Below are 17,858 nucleotides of genomic sequence, written 5' to 3' on the forward strand. Positions count from 1 at the left end.
AAGTCAACAGTGTTTTATCATATAACAATGTGCATAATAACTTGTTATAACCTTATAAAAACAGTTCATTTGTGAAAGCAAAACGTCAGGAGAAGTTGACATCACAAAGTTTTTTTTATGTTTTAATCAGCATTAGTACAGAATGCTTAGTAAATGTGTAGAGCAGTGTGCTAGTATCATAAAAAAATTATTTGAAGTTCTCTGTTCTTCATTTTCCAGGATATTAAGGGAGATAATGCAGTTATCTCAAATTTTAACATGCCTAAGAATCACCTAGAGAGAGTATGAAAAATTCAGAGTCCTGGGCCCATCCTTAGAGATTCTGATTTAGCAGATCAAGGTGGGATCAATCAGTATTTTTATCATTTACCGCAGATGACTCTTATGTCAGTCTTCTGAGCACATTTTGAGTAACGCTGAGATAATTCTTACAGAGTGCATAGCAGGGTGTGGCACAGACAAGTGTTTCTTTTTTTGATTTTTTCTTTTTTAGATGACCTCCCCACCCCAGCCCCTGGGCCATCTCTGCCCTGCCATGTTCTGGGGACAGCATAGCTCGGAAGCACATTAAGAGTGCTGCAGGCGCAGGGTCACTGGACCATGTGGGAGGCTTTGGTTGGAGGAAGCAGGTCCTCACTCCATTTCTTCCCACTTCTCCTAGGACCTTACTCATTCAAGCTATTCCCTCTTTCCTTTCACTCTTTATTTTATGACTCCTCTTTCACGTACATATTTGTTCAGTCTTCCTCATCATAAAGGGTTTTAAAATATTTCCCTTGAAACTGCTCGAGCTCCCATTCCATCTTCCTTTCTAACCCTCCATGCCAAAATTCTTGGTTCAAAGTATTGAAGAAAACAGTGTAGAGAGAGAGAAGAGTGAAACCAGAAGCAAAGGTTGATAAATGCCAAGGAGGTGTAGGGGGTAGGAAGGAGAAATCAGTGAACAAGTCAAAGAAGAAGCAATTACAAGGCAGGGGCAGCTTGGATGTTGCAGCATCATCAATGGGAAGGCTGGAAGAGGGTCTAGGCTGAGATTTCCAGATTGACTGGGGGCCCTTGATTGGAGATTGGGTTAGTATAGGAGCTGTTTCTGTTACGATTATGAGGGTGTTGAGTAAGTGGAGATTCTGCATAGATGACTCTTCTCTTTCAGTGTAATCCATGGATTTATATCTGTAATGAATATCAGATAAAGCAAAAAAAATTAAGTTGATATCAGTGTTTATTTATACAAAATGAGGTAAGTGTGACCAAGATGTATCACGTGGTACAGATTTCTGGAATTGTTTGCCAGTTTTTTATAGGTAAAGGGATTCATTTATTAATTGTACAGTAGCAAATAAGAAAGACATTATTTGGAAAGGACTCACGAGTGAATTCTAAACTTATGTTGATCTCAGTTAGGACTCTAGATTTCCTGGTTGGTTATTCACATTATAGGTGGCATCTCTGGGCGTTTTCCTTTGCAATCATGCTTCTGATTCCTAAGTTGCCTAGTTAGAGTTCAAGGAGCAGAATTTTTTGAACTTGACTACATTCCAAAATATATCACTTTGAAATCGGAAAATTGCAAATTCAGTTTTGAAGAATAACATTTCTCTTATAGGAAACTGAAAGGTAAAATGATCAAATATTCACATTCCAAATGATCAAATATTCACATTCCAATTTTGGTTTCACTTAGTACTTGGGATAACAATTGCTTCTCTGAATATAACTTTGTTCATTTTTTTCTGCTTCCTTTCCTACAGCACTGAGTTAGACTCACTAAGATCCATTTGGCTGGATAGAAAGCTGAATGACTAATGAATTTTTTAAGTAACACACTTAAAAGGTAATGAGGGTTCTTACCACCAGCTACACAGACAGAGGACAGGTTGCTGAAATCCTTCTTAGCTATGATATGGTGCTCTCTATCTAGCCTAGTGCTAACCATGTAGTTCAGGGGACACCCAGTGGTTCAAAGGAGGAAATTCTTTGCTGTGGTACAGTTCAAAAGTGATCAAGTATTTCTCGCCTCAGCAGTGATAACACACTGTTGACTTTGTGAATGAGCATATGTTAGGTGTGTGTGTGTATTTTAAGAAAGAGGCTTGATTTTGACTTCTTATGTAAATTTTCTTCAAATATTTTAAAACTTACAAATTATAAGATTGGAAATGTTAGAAATATGATTAGATGTTTCCTTTAATAAAAACACAAATGATATTTAGAAATGTGAGATAAGTGACTGAAAGTCATGAATAAGAAAAACAATTAAACCATTTGACCCAGAAATTTCAATTTTAGGAATTTGTTCCAAGCACTCAATCAAAGATGTGCTTTATGGCTCTGTACAAGTATATTCACCACAAACGAGGGGAGAAACAAATGTACAGCAGTAATACTTGTAAGTTGCTGAATTTATGGTACAGATGTAGTGAGTGAGGCATCTTTAACACCATGTTTGGAACACATTTAATGGTAGAGGAAAATGTTTATGTTAGGTTAAAAGAAAGGAGGACTTACAATTCCATTTATATGACATATTTATAACAGATTATGTATTTTTGTATTTGCATAAAAATAGAAAAATAACTGAAAGAACTTTTCTCAAATGGCAAGATTTTGAGTTACTTACATTTTCTTCTTTCTATTTTTCTCTTTACTCTAAATGTATTTAATCAGAGGGAAAAGAATAGTAAACAGCATAGATGATAAAAGAATAAATGGAAGAGGGTGTTTTAACAATGATCAGAACTAAATCTATGCACTTGTCTGCTAGGACCTTGAAGAGAGACGTGTTTTACATGTGAACTTCTCCTGCTGGGAGACCCTAAGAGATACTGTGAGAGGAAGGCGGCGGCTGCTGCTGCTGCTGCTGCTGCTGCTGCTGCTGCTGCTGCTGCTGCTGCTGCTGCTGCTGCTGCTGCTGCTGCTGCTGGTGTGTGTGTGTGTGTGCATGTTTGAATAGAAGTGCGTCTCTTAGATACAGACAGAGAATGAGTATTTAAGCAGTAAGGCAGCTGAGAGGGTAAGGATTGTTAAATATTTTTAGTTCATGATCTCTTTGGCATCTAATGAAAACTATGATCTTTCCCTCCGAAAAGTACACAACATATGTTAATAAAAAACACCCCAAAAATGTGGCATGCAATTTAAAGAGGCTTAGAGGTACATTCCCACCCCTGAAGGGGCAGTCTTATCAAGTAGATATATTTAGGCGGCATCATGTAATAATATTTTCCCAGTTGGCTTGTTCATGTCTGAAATTCCACCATTAGCAACTTCCTTTGAGTTGAACATTGCTTTCCCTTGGGTCCTTATTTTTACTCGTGGGTATTCCTAGGAAGGATAATGCTAATATTAATTATTAACACCTTAGTGAGAAATAGATTGACAGGAGGAGAAGAGAATTATGTAAATACTGTTGTTAAGAACTAGAGGTCAGCATACCCCCACACACCCCTCTTACAACCACTGCTTTCTTCTGAGGAGGGACTTAAGGAGCAGCTTGGTTAAGTACCCGTCCAAGGTCACCAAGTTATTTAGTAGTGGAGCCCAGAATGGACTCACTTTACAGAGTCTGTGCTTTTAACTAGTATCTGATACTATTCATAAAATCACCAATTTTAAGGATTCTATCTAAGGCCAACTCCATAGACTTTGTTACTACTCTTGTCAATTTTTGTAACTCACTTCTCTAACTCTTTCCTTTTTTCTTCCTTGTGTTGTACCCTGTTTTCATTCAAGAAGACCATAGAGCAAGATTAAATCATTCCAATTCCCAGGAATCTAAAATGTTACAAAGTATAGGGACACTTATTCCCTCTTTGTAGCTAGGAAATGCAGCACGGAGGGAACCTAAGTCACAGCAGAGGCAGAGGCAGGAGAAGATGGCGCTCTCCTAACTCCTCGTCAATGCAGCCACGTCAGAACTAGTGAGCTAGCTTGGATATGATGAATGGGCACTGAGTAATCAGAAAAAAAACAAAAACAAATCATTGAAGTGTGGCTATGCAGTGTGTGTGCTATTAAGGCCATTATGTATGGGACATTTCATTCAATAAGTGAATTTCTATGTGATCTTATGACTTAATGATAAGACTTACTTATTAGGACTTACTTATCAGTGTTTCCTGGGGGCCAGTATTTCCTGTTTATTGCATTGCATTTGTGGTAGCATACATTTATACTTCTTTTGGTAATAAAAGCAACTGGTTCTTATTTATAGATTATTTATAACCACAGTATAAAAGAACATTTGTAAATAAGAGTCACAGCTTTATAATGGCTAGTGTTGGGGAATCTGCATACCCCTTTGAAAGACAATCTTTTTTTAGATACTGTTTTCCAATAAAGCATGTGTTTTCATGTGGAAACAATGTTTCTTGTCATTTTATAGGGTGAATAACAAGTAATGGAATTGATTTGTTAACAAATATGTCAAAACATGCATTTTAATAAGAGTTTTTATCATGAAAACTACTAGATTTCATCAAACCTAAGACACCACGGATCTAAAAATGCACTGATTGGAAAATGCTAAGAAAGAAAAAACAAACAAACAAAAAACTGTCAAACTCTGACCAAAGCTTTCTTTTTTTTTTTTTAATTTATTTTTTAAATTTATTGGGGTGACAATTGTTAGTAAAATTACATAGATTTCAGGTGTACAATTCTGTATTACATCACCAAAGCTTTCTTATACTAATTTTAAGACACATCTGTATGCAAGAGGTATGAAAGAGGAAGGAAAACAGTGACCTCAAATCAATAATACAAAATTCAGTAGTAATCTGAAAATTTATATAGTTAAGGTGCTCTCCATTGTTCAGATAATTTTAAAACTAATTCTACTTTTACATTCAGAGCACAAAAGAGTTTCATCCTCCCCTCAATAGTTTTTTCACTAAAATCAATATTACACAGTTTGATAGCCTTCCCATATTTACCAGACATGAATCTGATTAACTTTTGATAGTTTCAGAAACTTTAATCTCTGTTCAGAGGCTAAATATTTGTTTTGCCTCTAAGGATAACCGAATAATGTATTGTAGTTTCTGAAGTCAGTTCAAGAAACAGGGTTGCAGAAATATCTTGAGCAATTATTTGAGCATGCCGGCTGCCAAGTTGAACCTCTGAAGGTTTCAGTATTCATTTAAGGTGAAAGTTCTTATGTATTTGTATGCTCAGAAATCTCATCACTTACAACATCCGGTCTGTTACTAATATTTGATCATTGCTGCCTGGAGAATCCCCTGGCCTGCCCTCTCCGGAGGGCTCCCCAGGGAATACCTGTGATTACTTTGGTGGAAAAATGGATTATTAGCTCCTTTCCCTTGCACTTTGGGAGGAAGACAATCACTGGATTGGAGGCTGCAGGAACTCTGGCCCAGTTCATGGCCAGGAAATACTCTCACCCCACTCAAGGATATTTCATTGTCTCTGGAAGTCTTTGAGGAATGGGAATCTAAAAACCAACTTGTGCCTTTCTTCTTACCCAACCCCTTACTCTTAAGTGAAATTTGTTGATGTTCTTGGATTGGTGGGTTTATAGTTTTCATCAGATTTGGAAATGTTTTGACCATTATTTCTTAAAATATTTTGTTTCATTTCCTCAGCTTTCTCCTCCTCTTTGGAGGCTGCAGTTATACATATAGTAGCTGCTCAAAGTCCCTCAGCTCACTGATTCTCAGTTCTCTATCATCTATTCCTTTACTCTGTTTCATTTTGGGTAGTTTCTATTGCTACGTCTCTAAGTTCGCTGATCTTTTCTTTTTCAGTGTCTCATCAGTTCTTAATCCCAGTGTATTTTTCATCTCAGATGTTTTATTTCCTATCGTTAAAAGTTTGATTTGGGTGTTTTCTTTTTAAAAAAGTATCTTCTATGTCTCTGCTTGGCGTACTTTTGAAAAGCTTTTTAGTTTGAAACAATTATTGATTCCCAGGACATTGCAGAGATAGTATGGATGGGTCCTATGTACCCTTCATTCAGTTTCCCCATTGGTTACATCTCATGTAACTACAGTGCAATACAAAACGAGGAAGCTGACATGGGTATCACATGGGTATATAAATTCTATGCCCTTTTATTATACGTCTAGATATGTATAGCCAGGACTGCATGCAATCAAGATCCTATACTTTTTAAACATCTTATTTTCCTGCATATGGAAAATAAAGTTGTATTTTTCTGCTTCTATGCATGCCTTGTAATTTTTTATTAGATGCCAAACGGATGTGAATTTCATCTCGTTGGGTGCTTGTTTATTGTTCTTGTTGCCTTCAATTTTCTTAAGTTTTCTTCTGGGACACAGTTAAGTTACCTGGGAACAGTTTGATGTTTTGGGTTACTTTTTAAGCTTTGTTTGGCTAGACCAGAGCAGCCTTCCAAGGAGGGCTGACTCTTCCTTCTGCGTAGTCTACCCAGTGGTTCTGACTGCTGGGAACACGTCCTGTTCAGGGCTGGTGGGCCCCCCAGCGTTTATGCCTGTGCTCCTTCTGGGTGTCCTTTCCCCAGACTCGGGGTTTCCTCCTGGGCAGGCATGTGCAGAGCTCTGGAGCTCTCTCTGCAGCTCTCCTCTCGGGTGCTCTCCCTGGCGGCCCCCTGGCCTGCGGAACTCCCAGCTCCGTTTCCTCAACCCAGAGAAGCCACTAGCTTCTTACTGAGTTCTTCCTCCAGTTCCATGTTCTGGCAGCCTGGAAACTGTCCAGGCAGTAAACTGTGCAATCATAGGGATGCCCCCCTTTGTTTCCCTCTCAGGGAACTCTGTCCTGTCCTGCCTGGTGTCCAGTGTCTGAAAACCACTGTGTCATGTACTTGTCTGGGTTGTTTTTTTTTAGTTGTTTCAGGTAGAAGCACTCCTCTCTTTAGAATCTAAATTCCTTACATAAGAACGTCATTAATATAAAAGGGAAACAAACGTGTACTTGAAAGAAGGATGTGGCCCAGCTTATAAACTTAGGTTCCGTTTACTCTGAAAGACCTCGAGCACAGTTTTAGAGTTGGGTTGTTTAAATTTTTATCAGTCATAAGCCTCGTCACTGACTTACTTCTTTGTTCATATACTAATGTGTTTTACTAGTGCTCTCCAGATATTCTGCTAATGTCTAAATGTGCAGCAGAAACTATTGAAATCACCTCTTTTGCAATATCCTGACCTGACACCCTATATAGTACTTCAGATGAGCCCTTGCAACTCTCAGGAAACACACTGAAGTCGAGTCTATTCCTGCAGACTGTGATGACCTTGCTCCCCACAGACCCGTGTGACAATGTCGGCACCTGTGGGACCCTTCAGAGCAAGGTCCAGAGGGGCCTTCATCTTTGACATCTGATGTAGGACTACAAGGACCTACATACACCCTGGCTCTGGCAGGCCACACTTAGTGGGACGGCCTTTCAGTATTAACCTGCATGTGGTCCCGGCCGCCCTTAGCGAGCATGGATTGAGGAATCGTACTGTCTGTCTGTGGGCTCCCCAGCGCTCACACAGGCCAGGAACAGGATGTGTTCCCTCATTTCAGAATCATTGGGTTCTACTCAGATACTACGCAGAAGGGTAGCATCTCTGTATTGAAAAAAAAGTTGCTTCTACTCTGAAGGCTGCTCTTGTTACCCTAACAAAACTTAAAAGCAAACCTCAAAAGGATCAAACTGTTTCCAAGTAACTTAATGTGTCTGTTATGAGACTCATAGCTGGTACTAAGGAAAAAATATCACTTTTCCCTGTCCAATGAAAAAACAATTCTTTTTTCAATTTACAGAAATAATAAAGGGTAAAAGAAATTCTCAACAGCTACTAAGACACCTCATGAGTTAAAACTAGGCCCACTGGGGTCGCCCTGTCCAAGGCCTTTGGACCTCTCTCTTTAGAGCAGGGATTTCCCACCTGAGGGCCAGAAACCAAAGGTCATCCCTCATCTCATTTCATCCTCACAGTCTCCCTCCGAGATATGGGTAGGGCTGTTCCGCTTTTCAGATGAGAAAATTAGTGTTTAGAAATGTTCATCAATGTGCCCAAGTTTCATAGCTGACATTTGGTGGGGCCAGGATTCTCGCCATATATATCAAAAGTTAGAACCATTATTCTAGAGAATGCAGTACTTTCTTTTTGCAGAGTCATGTGTCTCAGGATGACATGAGGCTTCCGTCAGGGGCCTTTCCCAAGATTTTAGGAGATAGTGACACGGCAACTCTTTGCCTGATTCTTGGAACTCCATTGTTTCTTTGAAAACAGTTTTTAAGAGTTCTGATTCATTCAATAAAATTTTTTATTATCAACTGCAACAGACTCACAAAAAAGGTATGCGATTAGTTCTTTCCATGCCTTTCTGCAACTGCAGATAGAATTGATCTAATCTGGGCATTCTTTATTGAACTTCTCTGTGCGAGCATGAGGTGCCTCTTGTGGGGCTCTTGGCTGGCAGACACTGAACTACTTTGGAGGTGAGAGAGGCTGCTTACAGTAGAAAGTGGGGATTCTCAGTCCATGGAAACAGGCCCAGTGTACACTCAGGAGCCTGTGCCAGAGCAGCAGAGATTACGCTGTGGACCAGCGTGATGTCATAGATCAGACTTGGTGTCCTGGAGTTTGAGTCCAGCAGAGGCAAGTCGGGTGTGGGGGACTGCACTTCTGTCCCTGTCAGTCGTTAGAGCTGAGACCCTGTGACATGCTGAAGTGCAGGGAGGACATGGCTCCATCCCTGCGACTTGACATTTGGGATGAAGGGCAGGCTGTTCCTGACAGTTTCCTTTCTATAAAACTTGAGTTAAAAAGTGCTCATAAATTAGAAGGAATGTGGTTTGTTTGCAAGGAAAAATCTGCTCAATGGCCTAGAAGTCTATAGGTTTATGGGAAAGATAATTTAACTCAGAATTTGAATTATCATAGTATCAGTATCCTCATTTAACATCTTAATCTTTTAGAAACTAGAGCACATCTGTATGTTCGGAGAGTCATAGCCAAATGCGCTGGTTTCGAGAGTTTCTGCTTTCTGTGAGTAGATGAATTAATTCTGTTCTATCTGAGGGTAGATCCAGCCCTGTCACTAGCTACTGAAATGAAGACCTAGCCAGGTGAGGGGTATGTCTAGGCCAGAGTGGGATTTCTAAGGACCAATGGTGATGGTAAGGAAATGGGGGAGTGAGGGTGAAGAAGGCACTTGCAAAAGTAAGCAGGGGGTGACATGAAGCCAGAAGACTGAGAACTTTTCACCTGGAGTCAAGGGAGGACTCGAGAGCTAGATAGCACCCAGAGAAAATCAGGAAGCAGGCCAAAGCTGGAAGAAACTGATGATCTCACACACACCTGGCTGTAGGGCCATCCTAAACGTCTGTCACTACTGACTACATATCTTGATTCAGCATCCTGTTTCATCTCATATGCCTCTGCTCACCATGCTTCACCTGCACTACTTTCTGTTCTGCCAGCTTGCCAAGCTCATTCCTACCTCAGGGCTTTTGCACAGGCTACTCTAGCTACCTAGAATGCCTCCCCTCCCCCATCCCATATTTACGGTTGGTTTATTTGCAGTCAGGTCTCAGTCAAATATCACTTTTGTCTATCCTGTCTGAAGCAACCCTCGGCCAGTCATTCTGTTACATTACGCTGTTTTAGTGTCTTTACAGCACTCATCACTTGCTGAAATAATCTTGTTTTTTGTTGACTTATTTAGAGTCTGAGTCTTCTGACTAGAATGTAAGCACTATAAGATTAGGACCTTTTTCTGTTTCATTGGTCATTACATCCACAGTGCCTAGAATAGCACCAGGCTCATAGCCAAGGTTCAATAAATGTCTGTCCAGTGAGGGAGTGAATGAGTGAAGGAATGCATGAAGTCAGACATAATTGGAGAAAGAGAACCAAGTCTCGTATATCAGCCATACAATCTGTAATTAAATGTTGGTTACTAATCTGAGAATAAGGAGTCCGTGTTTTGGTATACGTGTGTATTTCTAAGTTTTCCATTGTGTTTTAAGTGTCTGACATTGACTAAGGGCTTAATAAATGCTTGTTAGATAAAAATGAAAAGAAAGATCATTTTTAAAATCCTATTCTTGTTTCAATAAATTAAATTGGTCCCTTGTAGACTAGATAATCCAGGTGTCTCACGGGGTGACAGGTCACACCCATAGGAGAGCTGAGTGATCCTCAACTTGCGAGTCACCTTTTGAGTTAAAAGACATTGAATTTATTATTAAATCATTTTTTTATAAGTAAACCTCGAGTTGATATAGAGGTGAAACAAAAAATCAGCATGTGTTTAAATAGTTATTATTTTTAACTTAGTATTTTCATAACTCAGCCAGAAGGCAAGCTTTTCAGTCCTCATGGGCAAGTCCTAGCTGACGTGTTATATTGGCATTCATTGACAGGTGAGCCAAGGGTCAGTGTGTGGGCTTTGAGGTAATGAATGGAACCTGTAGTTAGCACACGATTGGACTGTGCCCTTCCTTGATTAGAGCTGAGACCAAAGGCTAAGAGCTGCAGTGCGGGGTGGCTGGGGCACACTTGACAATGATGTGACCCTTCCGGGCATTAGTCTTCTCCCTGGAAAATGAGGAGGTTGAAAGGGGACCGAGGTTAAAATGAACAATCCCATTTAAAATGAACAACCTCATTGTTAAAATGAACAACCCCACTGGACTTATGTCCCGCCCCAATCCATGTACACACTGTGGGTATCAGAAGCTATTTGTTAATATGCTTTATGCTTTGGAAAGAGACTTGTAATATGGATAAAATTTAGGTCATCTCCTTCTTTCACCGTCTCCCATATCATACCCACATTACTAGCTTTTTGGAATCCTCTTTTATTTCACATTTATCTAGGAGTTTATTTCCCGTAGTTGATGGTAGTGCTTGTATGCCTAGGAAGGACTATTTGTTTAGTCTACAGGTGATGCCCGAGAACCTGGGACTCCTGCAAATTCCTCTGAGGACACTTAGATACCATTTTATAAAATGTGTCCACCTTGCTGTTTCTAGATCACCACCCCGGTGATCTTCCTGAAGTGCTGTGGGAATGGTCAGCCAGTGGACACATAGAGATTATACTTTGAGGACAGAAAACTACATTTTGTCTTTTCTTCTTGCTAAGGCAATATTTACCCCGAAGCAAAAGGCTTCTGCCCAAGCTTTCATGGCAGGCATTTAAAAAGAAAAAAATAAGCAATATAAATGTTGCTAAATATTTCTTCTAAATATTAAAGGTTTAAACCAAATCATTCTCATTTATTTTTAAACATTTTGCTACATAGCCATACAACTCTTTAACGTGTTATATGTCAGCTGGGTAGTGCATCACCATCCCTCCTGCATCTAGTATTTGGAGTACGTTATTCACATTTTATAGATGTATCATAATCTCACCATTTTGTACAATAAAACCTCATAGTTTATATGCTTGTTTCTTTGAATTATAGATAGTCATAAGAGATATAAGGTATTAAAGCCTTATTGAAACAGCACTGTGTAGTTTACATTTCCTTCCTTCCCCCATTTATTGTTCTTTTATCAGTTCAATAGATATATAAGAAAATACAAAAAAGCACAGTGAAGAATATTTTAAAAAATCACTCTTAACTCCGTGATCAGAAAATAACCCATATGAACCTCAAAGATTATACTCTACATGCTATTTTATAATCTTACTTTTCTTTATATAAAATAGGAATAATATGTTTTCATTTAACGAAAGGTTTTTCTCAACATGGTTTTTAATAATCGCATATTTCAGCCTGGAGCTGTCCATTGCATAATGCCCAATTACAGAAGCAAGATAGGTAGGTAAGAGAATAGGATCTGAAGCTGACATCCTGCTGTTTACTAGCTATAAATGACCACATTATGTTCTCATTCCATTCCTCAGTCTCCTCACCTATGTGGGGATAGCAATATTACCAGCTTCATATCGGGTAATGCAAACATGAAATAAGTTATTATACATGATAATTAAAATGCTTAGAGCAATTATAATAATGCTCTCATATGTTCTTTTATTAGAGCATTATTATTCTAGTATTATCTATAATTCCATTATTCTAATAGAATAATTACCTGGCACATGGTAAGCACTCAACGAACATTTTTTACTACCTGTGTTGTTTTCAGCTTTTTGATGTTATAATACTATGGTGAATATCTTTGAAGAGAAAAGGCTTTTGCTCTTCTCATATTATTTCCCAAAGATAAAATTTTAGAAGTAGAATTACATCTTTGATGCTTACTGCTGAATCACCCTCCACAGAGGGGGTACTGATGTATTCTTTACAACATTGGGAGAGAGAAAGCAACCGCTCCACACTGAGTGGCGTTTCCGGGACTGCATTGTGGTGGAAAATGGCAACTGTCCATGTGAGGATTTTTGCAGTTCTCCATAATCATTGAATATTGACCTATTGGGATTTATTCAACCTACTCTTCCTTTTCAATATGGATATACTCTCAGGCAAAGATACAAAAAATTAAAAGATACTCATTTTTTTGTGTGCTTAGTATATTAGTCTGATTTTTGCTTGAGAAGGTATTAGTGAAAATTTGAGTACATTGTTAAGATGTTTTCCCCCACTGAAACAAATATTTTCTATTTTCAAGAAAAATACAACAAGCCATGGGAGCAGTCAACCCTCCAGAACCCATGCTGGCGGAACAGCCCCGGCCACCAAGGTCAGTCATTTCCTGAACATGAAAAGACCCCTGTTCTAAGGTGTGTCATTAGTGGGTGCGGCCTATAAGAAAGGCAAACAGTGTCCATATATCACTGAAAGTTTTTGAACAAAAAAATATCATTTCTGCACTGGGCGTGGAGGGATGCAATTTCTTAATAATGATTTGAATGATTTAAAATCTAGTAAAACCATTTCTGTTATAATTTTTACTGGCATGTAATAATGTGTCCAGTAAATATTATTTTCATAAATATCTATAAATAATATGGGACTTTTGTACATACTGGGGGTAGAAATATAGTCCTCCAACTTCAGAAATTAATTCAAAATACTTTAATGAGCATTAACCACAGCAGGCTCTCTGCTAAGTATGCTATGTAATTATCTTATGTAATACCCTTACAACCTTATAATTATTATTCCTTTGTACCTGAGGAAACTAGGGCTCAGAGAGGTTAAGTAACCTTGACAAAACCACAAAGCCAGTAAGATGCAGGTGGCGTTTAAACCCAGTTTCCTGTTCACACAAGGTTCTCGACATGCTGGACCTCATAAGCTCTGATTGAGTATTCTTTGGTAGTATACTCAAAAGCTTTGCATCTTATAAAAATCACTGAAACGTCACCTTTCAAGAGAAGCAACTGCAAGTTTTTAATATACCAGGGGTGCCAAAAAAAGGTATACACATGACTTTTATTCATCTTTTATTATCGATATATATTGAGTGTTACAATTTTAACACAGTTTTTTCCTTTCTTAAAATGTGTATACATTTGTTTTGGCACCCTCTGTGTACAATAGTTATGTTCAGACCATTTCAATTTGTGTTCTTCCATTATGTTCAAATTATCAAAAACCTTAACCTGTTTCAGGATTGTCTATACAAGTACTTTAACTAAGCATTTTTTTTCTTTAAAACTGGTGGCTCTCCTAAGGAAATCTGTGTACTTTCTCATGTATGTTACTTGCTTGGTGAAAAGTTAATATTTTATTGCCTCCCAGAGTCCTGGCTGCTTTCCAAACCCCCAAAAGTTGTGAAAACTCAGCTGAGAAATGAGAAGAGGCTGGGCACAGAGTTAAATACCATCCTAACGAAAAAAATGTTTTTCCAGACATATACTGTCTTTTATGGTCTTAGGACCTTTACTTAGCTTATCCTTAAATTATGTGTCTAAAAATGAGAAGCCTCATTGGCAAAACGCAACCCAGTGAGATTTAGTGAATCATTTGTAAATTATTTCCAGAATTGTTAGTACCTAAACTCTTGGAACATCTATACATTGTGGAAAATCACATTCAGTTTTTTTCTTGAACTTAGTCAGAAGAACAGTCCCTTTTCCATCTTTTCTTCATGCAGGAAGTTATCTTCCAATCATTCTGAATTGCAATGGTTATAAAGAATTTGGATGTCTCCCCCAAAGCCTGCTGCGTCCCAGAAAGCTGGGAGATGGAGACATTTTAGCCACATGTTTATTGTTTTAGTATTTAATGGCAAGCTTGCCATTCTTTACTTGGCTTCTAAAACATTGTTCTCTCCTACCTCCATTCTTCTCTCTCCTGTTGCTCTTTCTTACTGTGGTTTCCTGACTCACTTTTTCATTCACCAGTTTCCTGAATATTAGTTTTCCCACGGTTTAATTCCTCACTCTTTCTCATATCTTTAACTCTAATGCAGTATTGGAAGAAAGAATATATGTGTGTATATATGTGTGTGTGTCTACTGTATACGTATAGCATACTTATTTATTTCTTCTTTTAATGCCAGATTGAAAGGCCTTTATCTCAGTATCATCATTCCCATGCTTATTTAGAAAAGCTGGGGTAAGTAGCATTTGTGGTCACTGGAAGCCTTTTATTACACAAGTAATGATCATAACACACACAGGCAAAGTAATATTCTCTCAACACAGTCAGAAAACGCATGACAAAATAGTAGATATAAATTGGCTGTGAGAATTAGTCCTGGTTTCTTGATTCCGGACACATTCAACTTGAAAGTTAAAGTGAGTGATAATTTTACAATATCAAGAAAAGCAAGTCTGTCTTAAATATTAAATTTGAAGTTTATGAATAATTAGAGGAGTTACCTTGTGTTGCAGAACTGTTTTATAAGAATTCTTGCAAAATGAGTAATTAGATACGCAAATAATATCACTTCTGCCATGAAGTGCTGGTCTTGGAAGATCGAAAGTTTTTAAGTGGCATAGATATTTCTAACTTAAAAGAATTATTGTAATATGTCTAGTGCTTAAAATTCATTTTTTGATAAATTAGTAGTGAGGACTAGTGAGGTTGCAGAAATTACGTAGGTTCTTATTAAAGCCAATGTGAAAATAGTTGTGATCCATAATCAGTCATGCAATTTTATTGCTGGAGGAATTCTCAGGCAACTTCTGTTTTAATCACTTCCTTATTCAGGTGAGGAAAGCAAGGTTGAACCTACATTAGGAATCTTTCTGTAGAAGACCACAGCTATTAAGAAGATGTGTTGGTTAAGGTTATTAGTTTGATTGGAATCCACTCTGACTAGTTCGAGCCAAAAAAGAATTTCTTAAGGCTAGCGGGTAGCTCGTAGAGAAATCCAGAAGGCTCCTCCAGAAGGAATCTAACTTCACCGCCATAAACAATGCCTCGCCACACTGTGAGAGCTTTTCCTGCTGCCACCACAGCTCAGCACCTATCACATTTAGGACCAGATGGCAGGAACTCTGCCACTGCCAATGTTGAAGACTAACAAGATTTATCATAACACACATTTCCCAGTGGGTCATGGTCTTGTCACACTGCTCACTTCCAATCTCATTCTTTTTTGGCGTATCTGATTGGCTGATACAAGTCACATGCTTCACCCTCTCTACAAGGCAACCTGCGGTTGTGAGTGTTCCGTATTCTACTTTGGAAAGGCACATATTGATTGGCTGGAAAATTATCCATATGTAGTGAGGGTTTGCAAATGTGTGATACCGAGTTAAAATACCCACTGAAGAAAAGAAAACAAGGGAATTACATAATTGAACTGAAGGGACATCATTGATGATAGGCTTTTTAAACTGAAGAAGGTACAGACAGCTTTATTCCCGGCTAGAGGTGAGATCTGTGAAGGAGTAAGCACCTGTCAGAGAAATACTTTGTGATTTTGGTCCTGGTTCTGCCATAAATAGCTGTGGTAATTTGGCAACATAGCTCTTGTCTCAGTTGCTTACTTTTCTCATCTGTCATATGAGTGAGGGGCTAGGTAAAGTCTTTGTGTATTATGGAAAGTATTCCTGCATTCAGTGTCAGCCTCACCCCACAGTGTCCTTGGACCACCTGTGGTTTATGAGATGACTGTGTGTTAAACAGGAAAGCATTTTTATTGTAATAATTATGCATATATTTTAATGTACTTTAAAAAAGTGAAGTAGCACTTCAAACTCATGATCCCATGCATAGTTTTGCTTAAGACAAGGCTAACGTCAAGGTTAAAAGTAAAACTATTTTTTAAAATATTAAGTAAATATAGTATACTAATTGCAGGTTAAAAATATATATTATGGATAATATACAAATAACCAGAGTTTGGGAAACAAGCTCCAGAGCAGTAATTCTCGTATTTTAATGTGCTTATTGAATCCATGGGGTTTTTATTAAAATGAAGATTCTGATTCAGGTAGTCTAGGGTGAGGCTGAGAATCTGCTTTTCTAAGAAGCTCCAAGTTGATGCTGATGCTGCTGGTCTGGCAACCACAACCTGAGGAAGGAGGATGCTGAATTGTGCTGAAAGTGGTTAGTGTAGAGTACCTGTACCTTAGATTACCTAAACCTTATTGGAGAATCTGGTTAACTGCAGATTCTCAGGTTTCGAGCCAACAAATTCTGATTCACCAGCATTGGGTAAGGCCCAGAATTGTATATATTTAGTAGGAGTTTCAGACGCAGATGGTATGGGGACCACACTGGGAGCAAGGATGAGCCTCTGAGCCTCAGGGACTAGATAGCCACAGAATATCAGGGTGCACTGATGCCCTCTGCGTCTCTTAGGAAAGGAGCTACTTCCTGTCTTGCAGGATATGAAGCTTTGGAGGACTTGTTACGTAACACATGAGTACTCATCTGTACTCTTCAGGAGCACAGAAATACTGACCTTCATTGAGGGAGCTATGCTGCCTACCACTGGGGACTGTGAGACGCAGGGCTCATCCCTACTGGGATGTGACCCAAATAAGTCGCCCTGTGCTGTTTTTGTCACAGGAAAAATGCATCATCAGTGAAATCTAGATGAGCCGAGGTTTAGTTAAAAAGAGAAAGAAAGAAAGAAAATACTAATGATTAATAAAAAAGGAATTTTTAAGCTATGTTTTGATCAAGAAGAATTATAAGGACAGGCTCGTCGGTTCAGGGAATTATAAAATATTAGTTGGAAAGGCTCTTACTTCCCCAGCGTTATTTAACAGAAGTAAATGAAACATGAAAATAAATAAGGTGGCTGTGAGGAACATCTTGCAGAAGTCAGAGGGACCCCGCCTGCTTTGACTGCTCGGTGGATGTCAGGTTCAAAGTGGTGCAGATGAGCCCCCCATCTTTTTAGTGCCAGCTGGCCGTCACTTCTGCCTTGGCTGGAAGCAGCAGCGCGTCACTGCTCAGCTGTCACGAGGTGGGTGTGAGGTCTCTGCTCCTCAATCACTGACCACCACCACCTCCTGCACTCACACCCCACGCTCAGCATCCGGAGTCTTTATTGTCGTTGGTTTATGGCCTTGGGAAACATTGGCTTTCCGTATTTCTTTAAAATTTCATTACTCTTTCCTCTCAACTCCATCATTCATTTTATATTTATTCATTGGCATTCTTCTCTAAGAAAGAGTATTTCCTTTCCCCTATTTATTTATTCATTCATTTATTTATAGCAGTGTGGACTCATGAATTCTTATTTTATGCAATGGATTAAAATCCATTTTTGTTTATTGTAAAATTTTTAGTCATAATGAGTAATTCAGTAAAATTCTGACTTAGTTAAATGGCTCTTTTTAAAAAATCCATTATACAATTTGAAATGTTTTCTTGAATCCTTGGTGGTGGGCCTCATTAATTTGCTTTATAATTTGAAAAGAGATATTTGGGGGCGTGTATTTGCAGAGAACACTCACAAAGAGCACCCACGCTTGCTCCCTGATTTTGGTAGAGTCAAAGGGTGACAGCCTAGAGCAGCAGACCTCTGCCATCA

At 38.7% G+C, this 17,858-nt stretch overlaps 1 protein-coding gene across 6 annotated transcripts in view; it reads left to right on the forward strand.

Annotated features, from left to right (window-relative positions):
• The window catches only part of CAST (calpastatin), a 110,661-nt gene that overhangs the window by 22,047 nt on the left and 70,756 nt on the right, over positions 1 to 17,858 (forward strand). For all 6 annotated transcript variants that reach the window (XM_019727909.3, XM_088796644.1, XM_019727906.3 and 3 more), the window contains exon 3: positions 12,582 to 12,653. In XM_019727909.3, coding sequence (XP_019583468.3) covers positions 12,582 to 12,653 — 72 coding nt within the window. The remainder of the gene's footprint in view (positions 1 to 12,581; positions 12,654 to 17,858) is intronic.

This window comes from Rhinolophus sinicus, chromosome 3 (genome assembly GCF_057876585.1).
Source record: "Rhinolophus sinicus isolate RSI-liver-muscle chromosome 3, RSI-T2T, whole genome shotgun sequence".
NCBI lineage: Eukaryota > Metazoa > Chordata > Mammalia > Chiroptera > Rhinolophidae > Rhinolophus > Rhinolophus sinicus.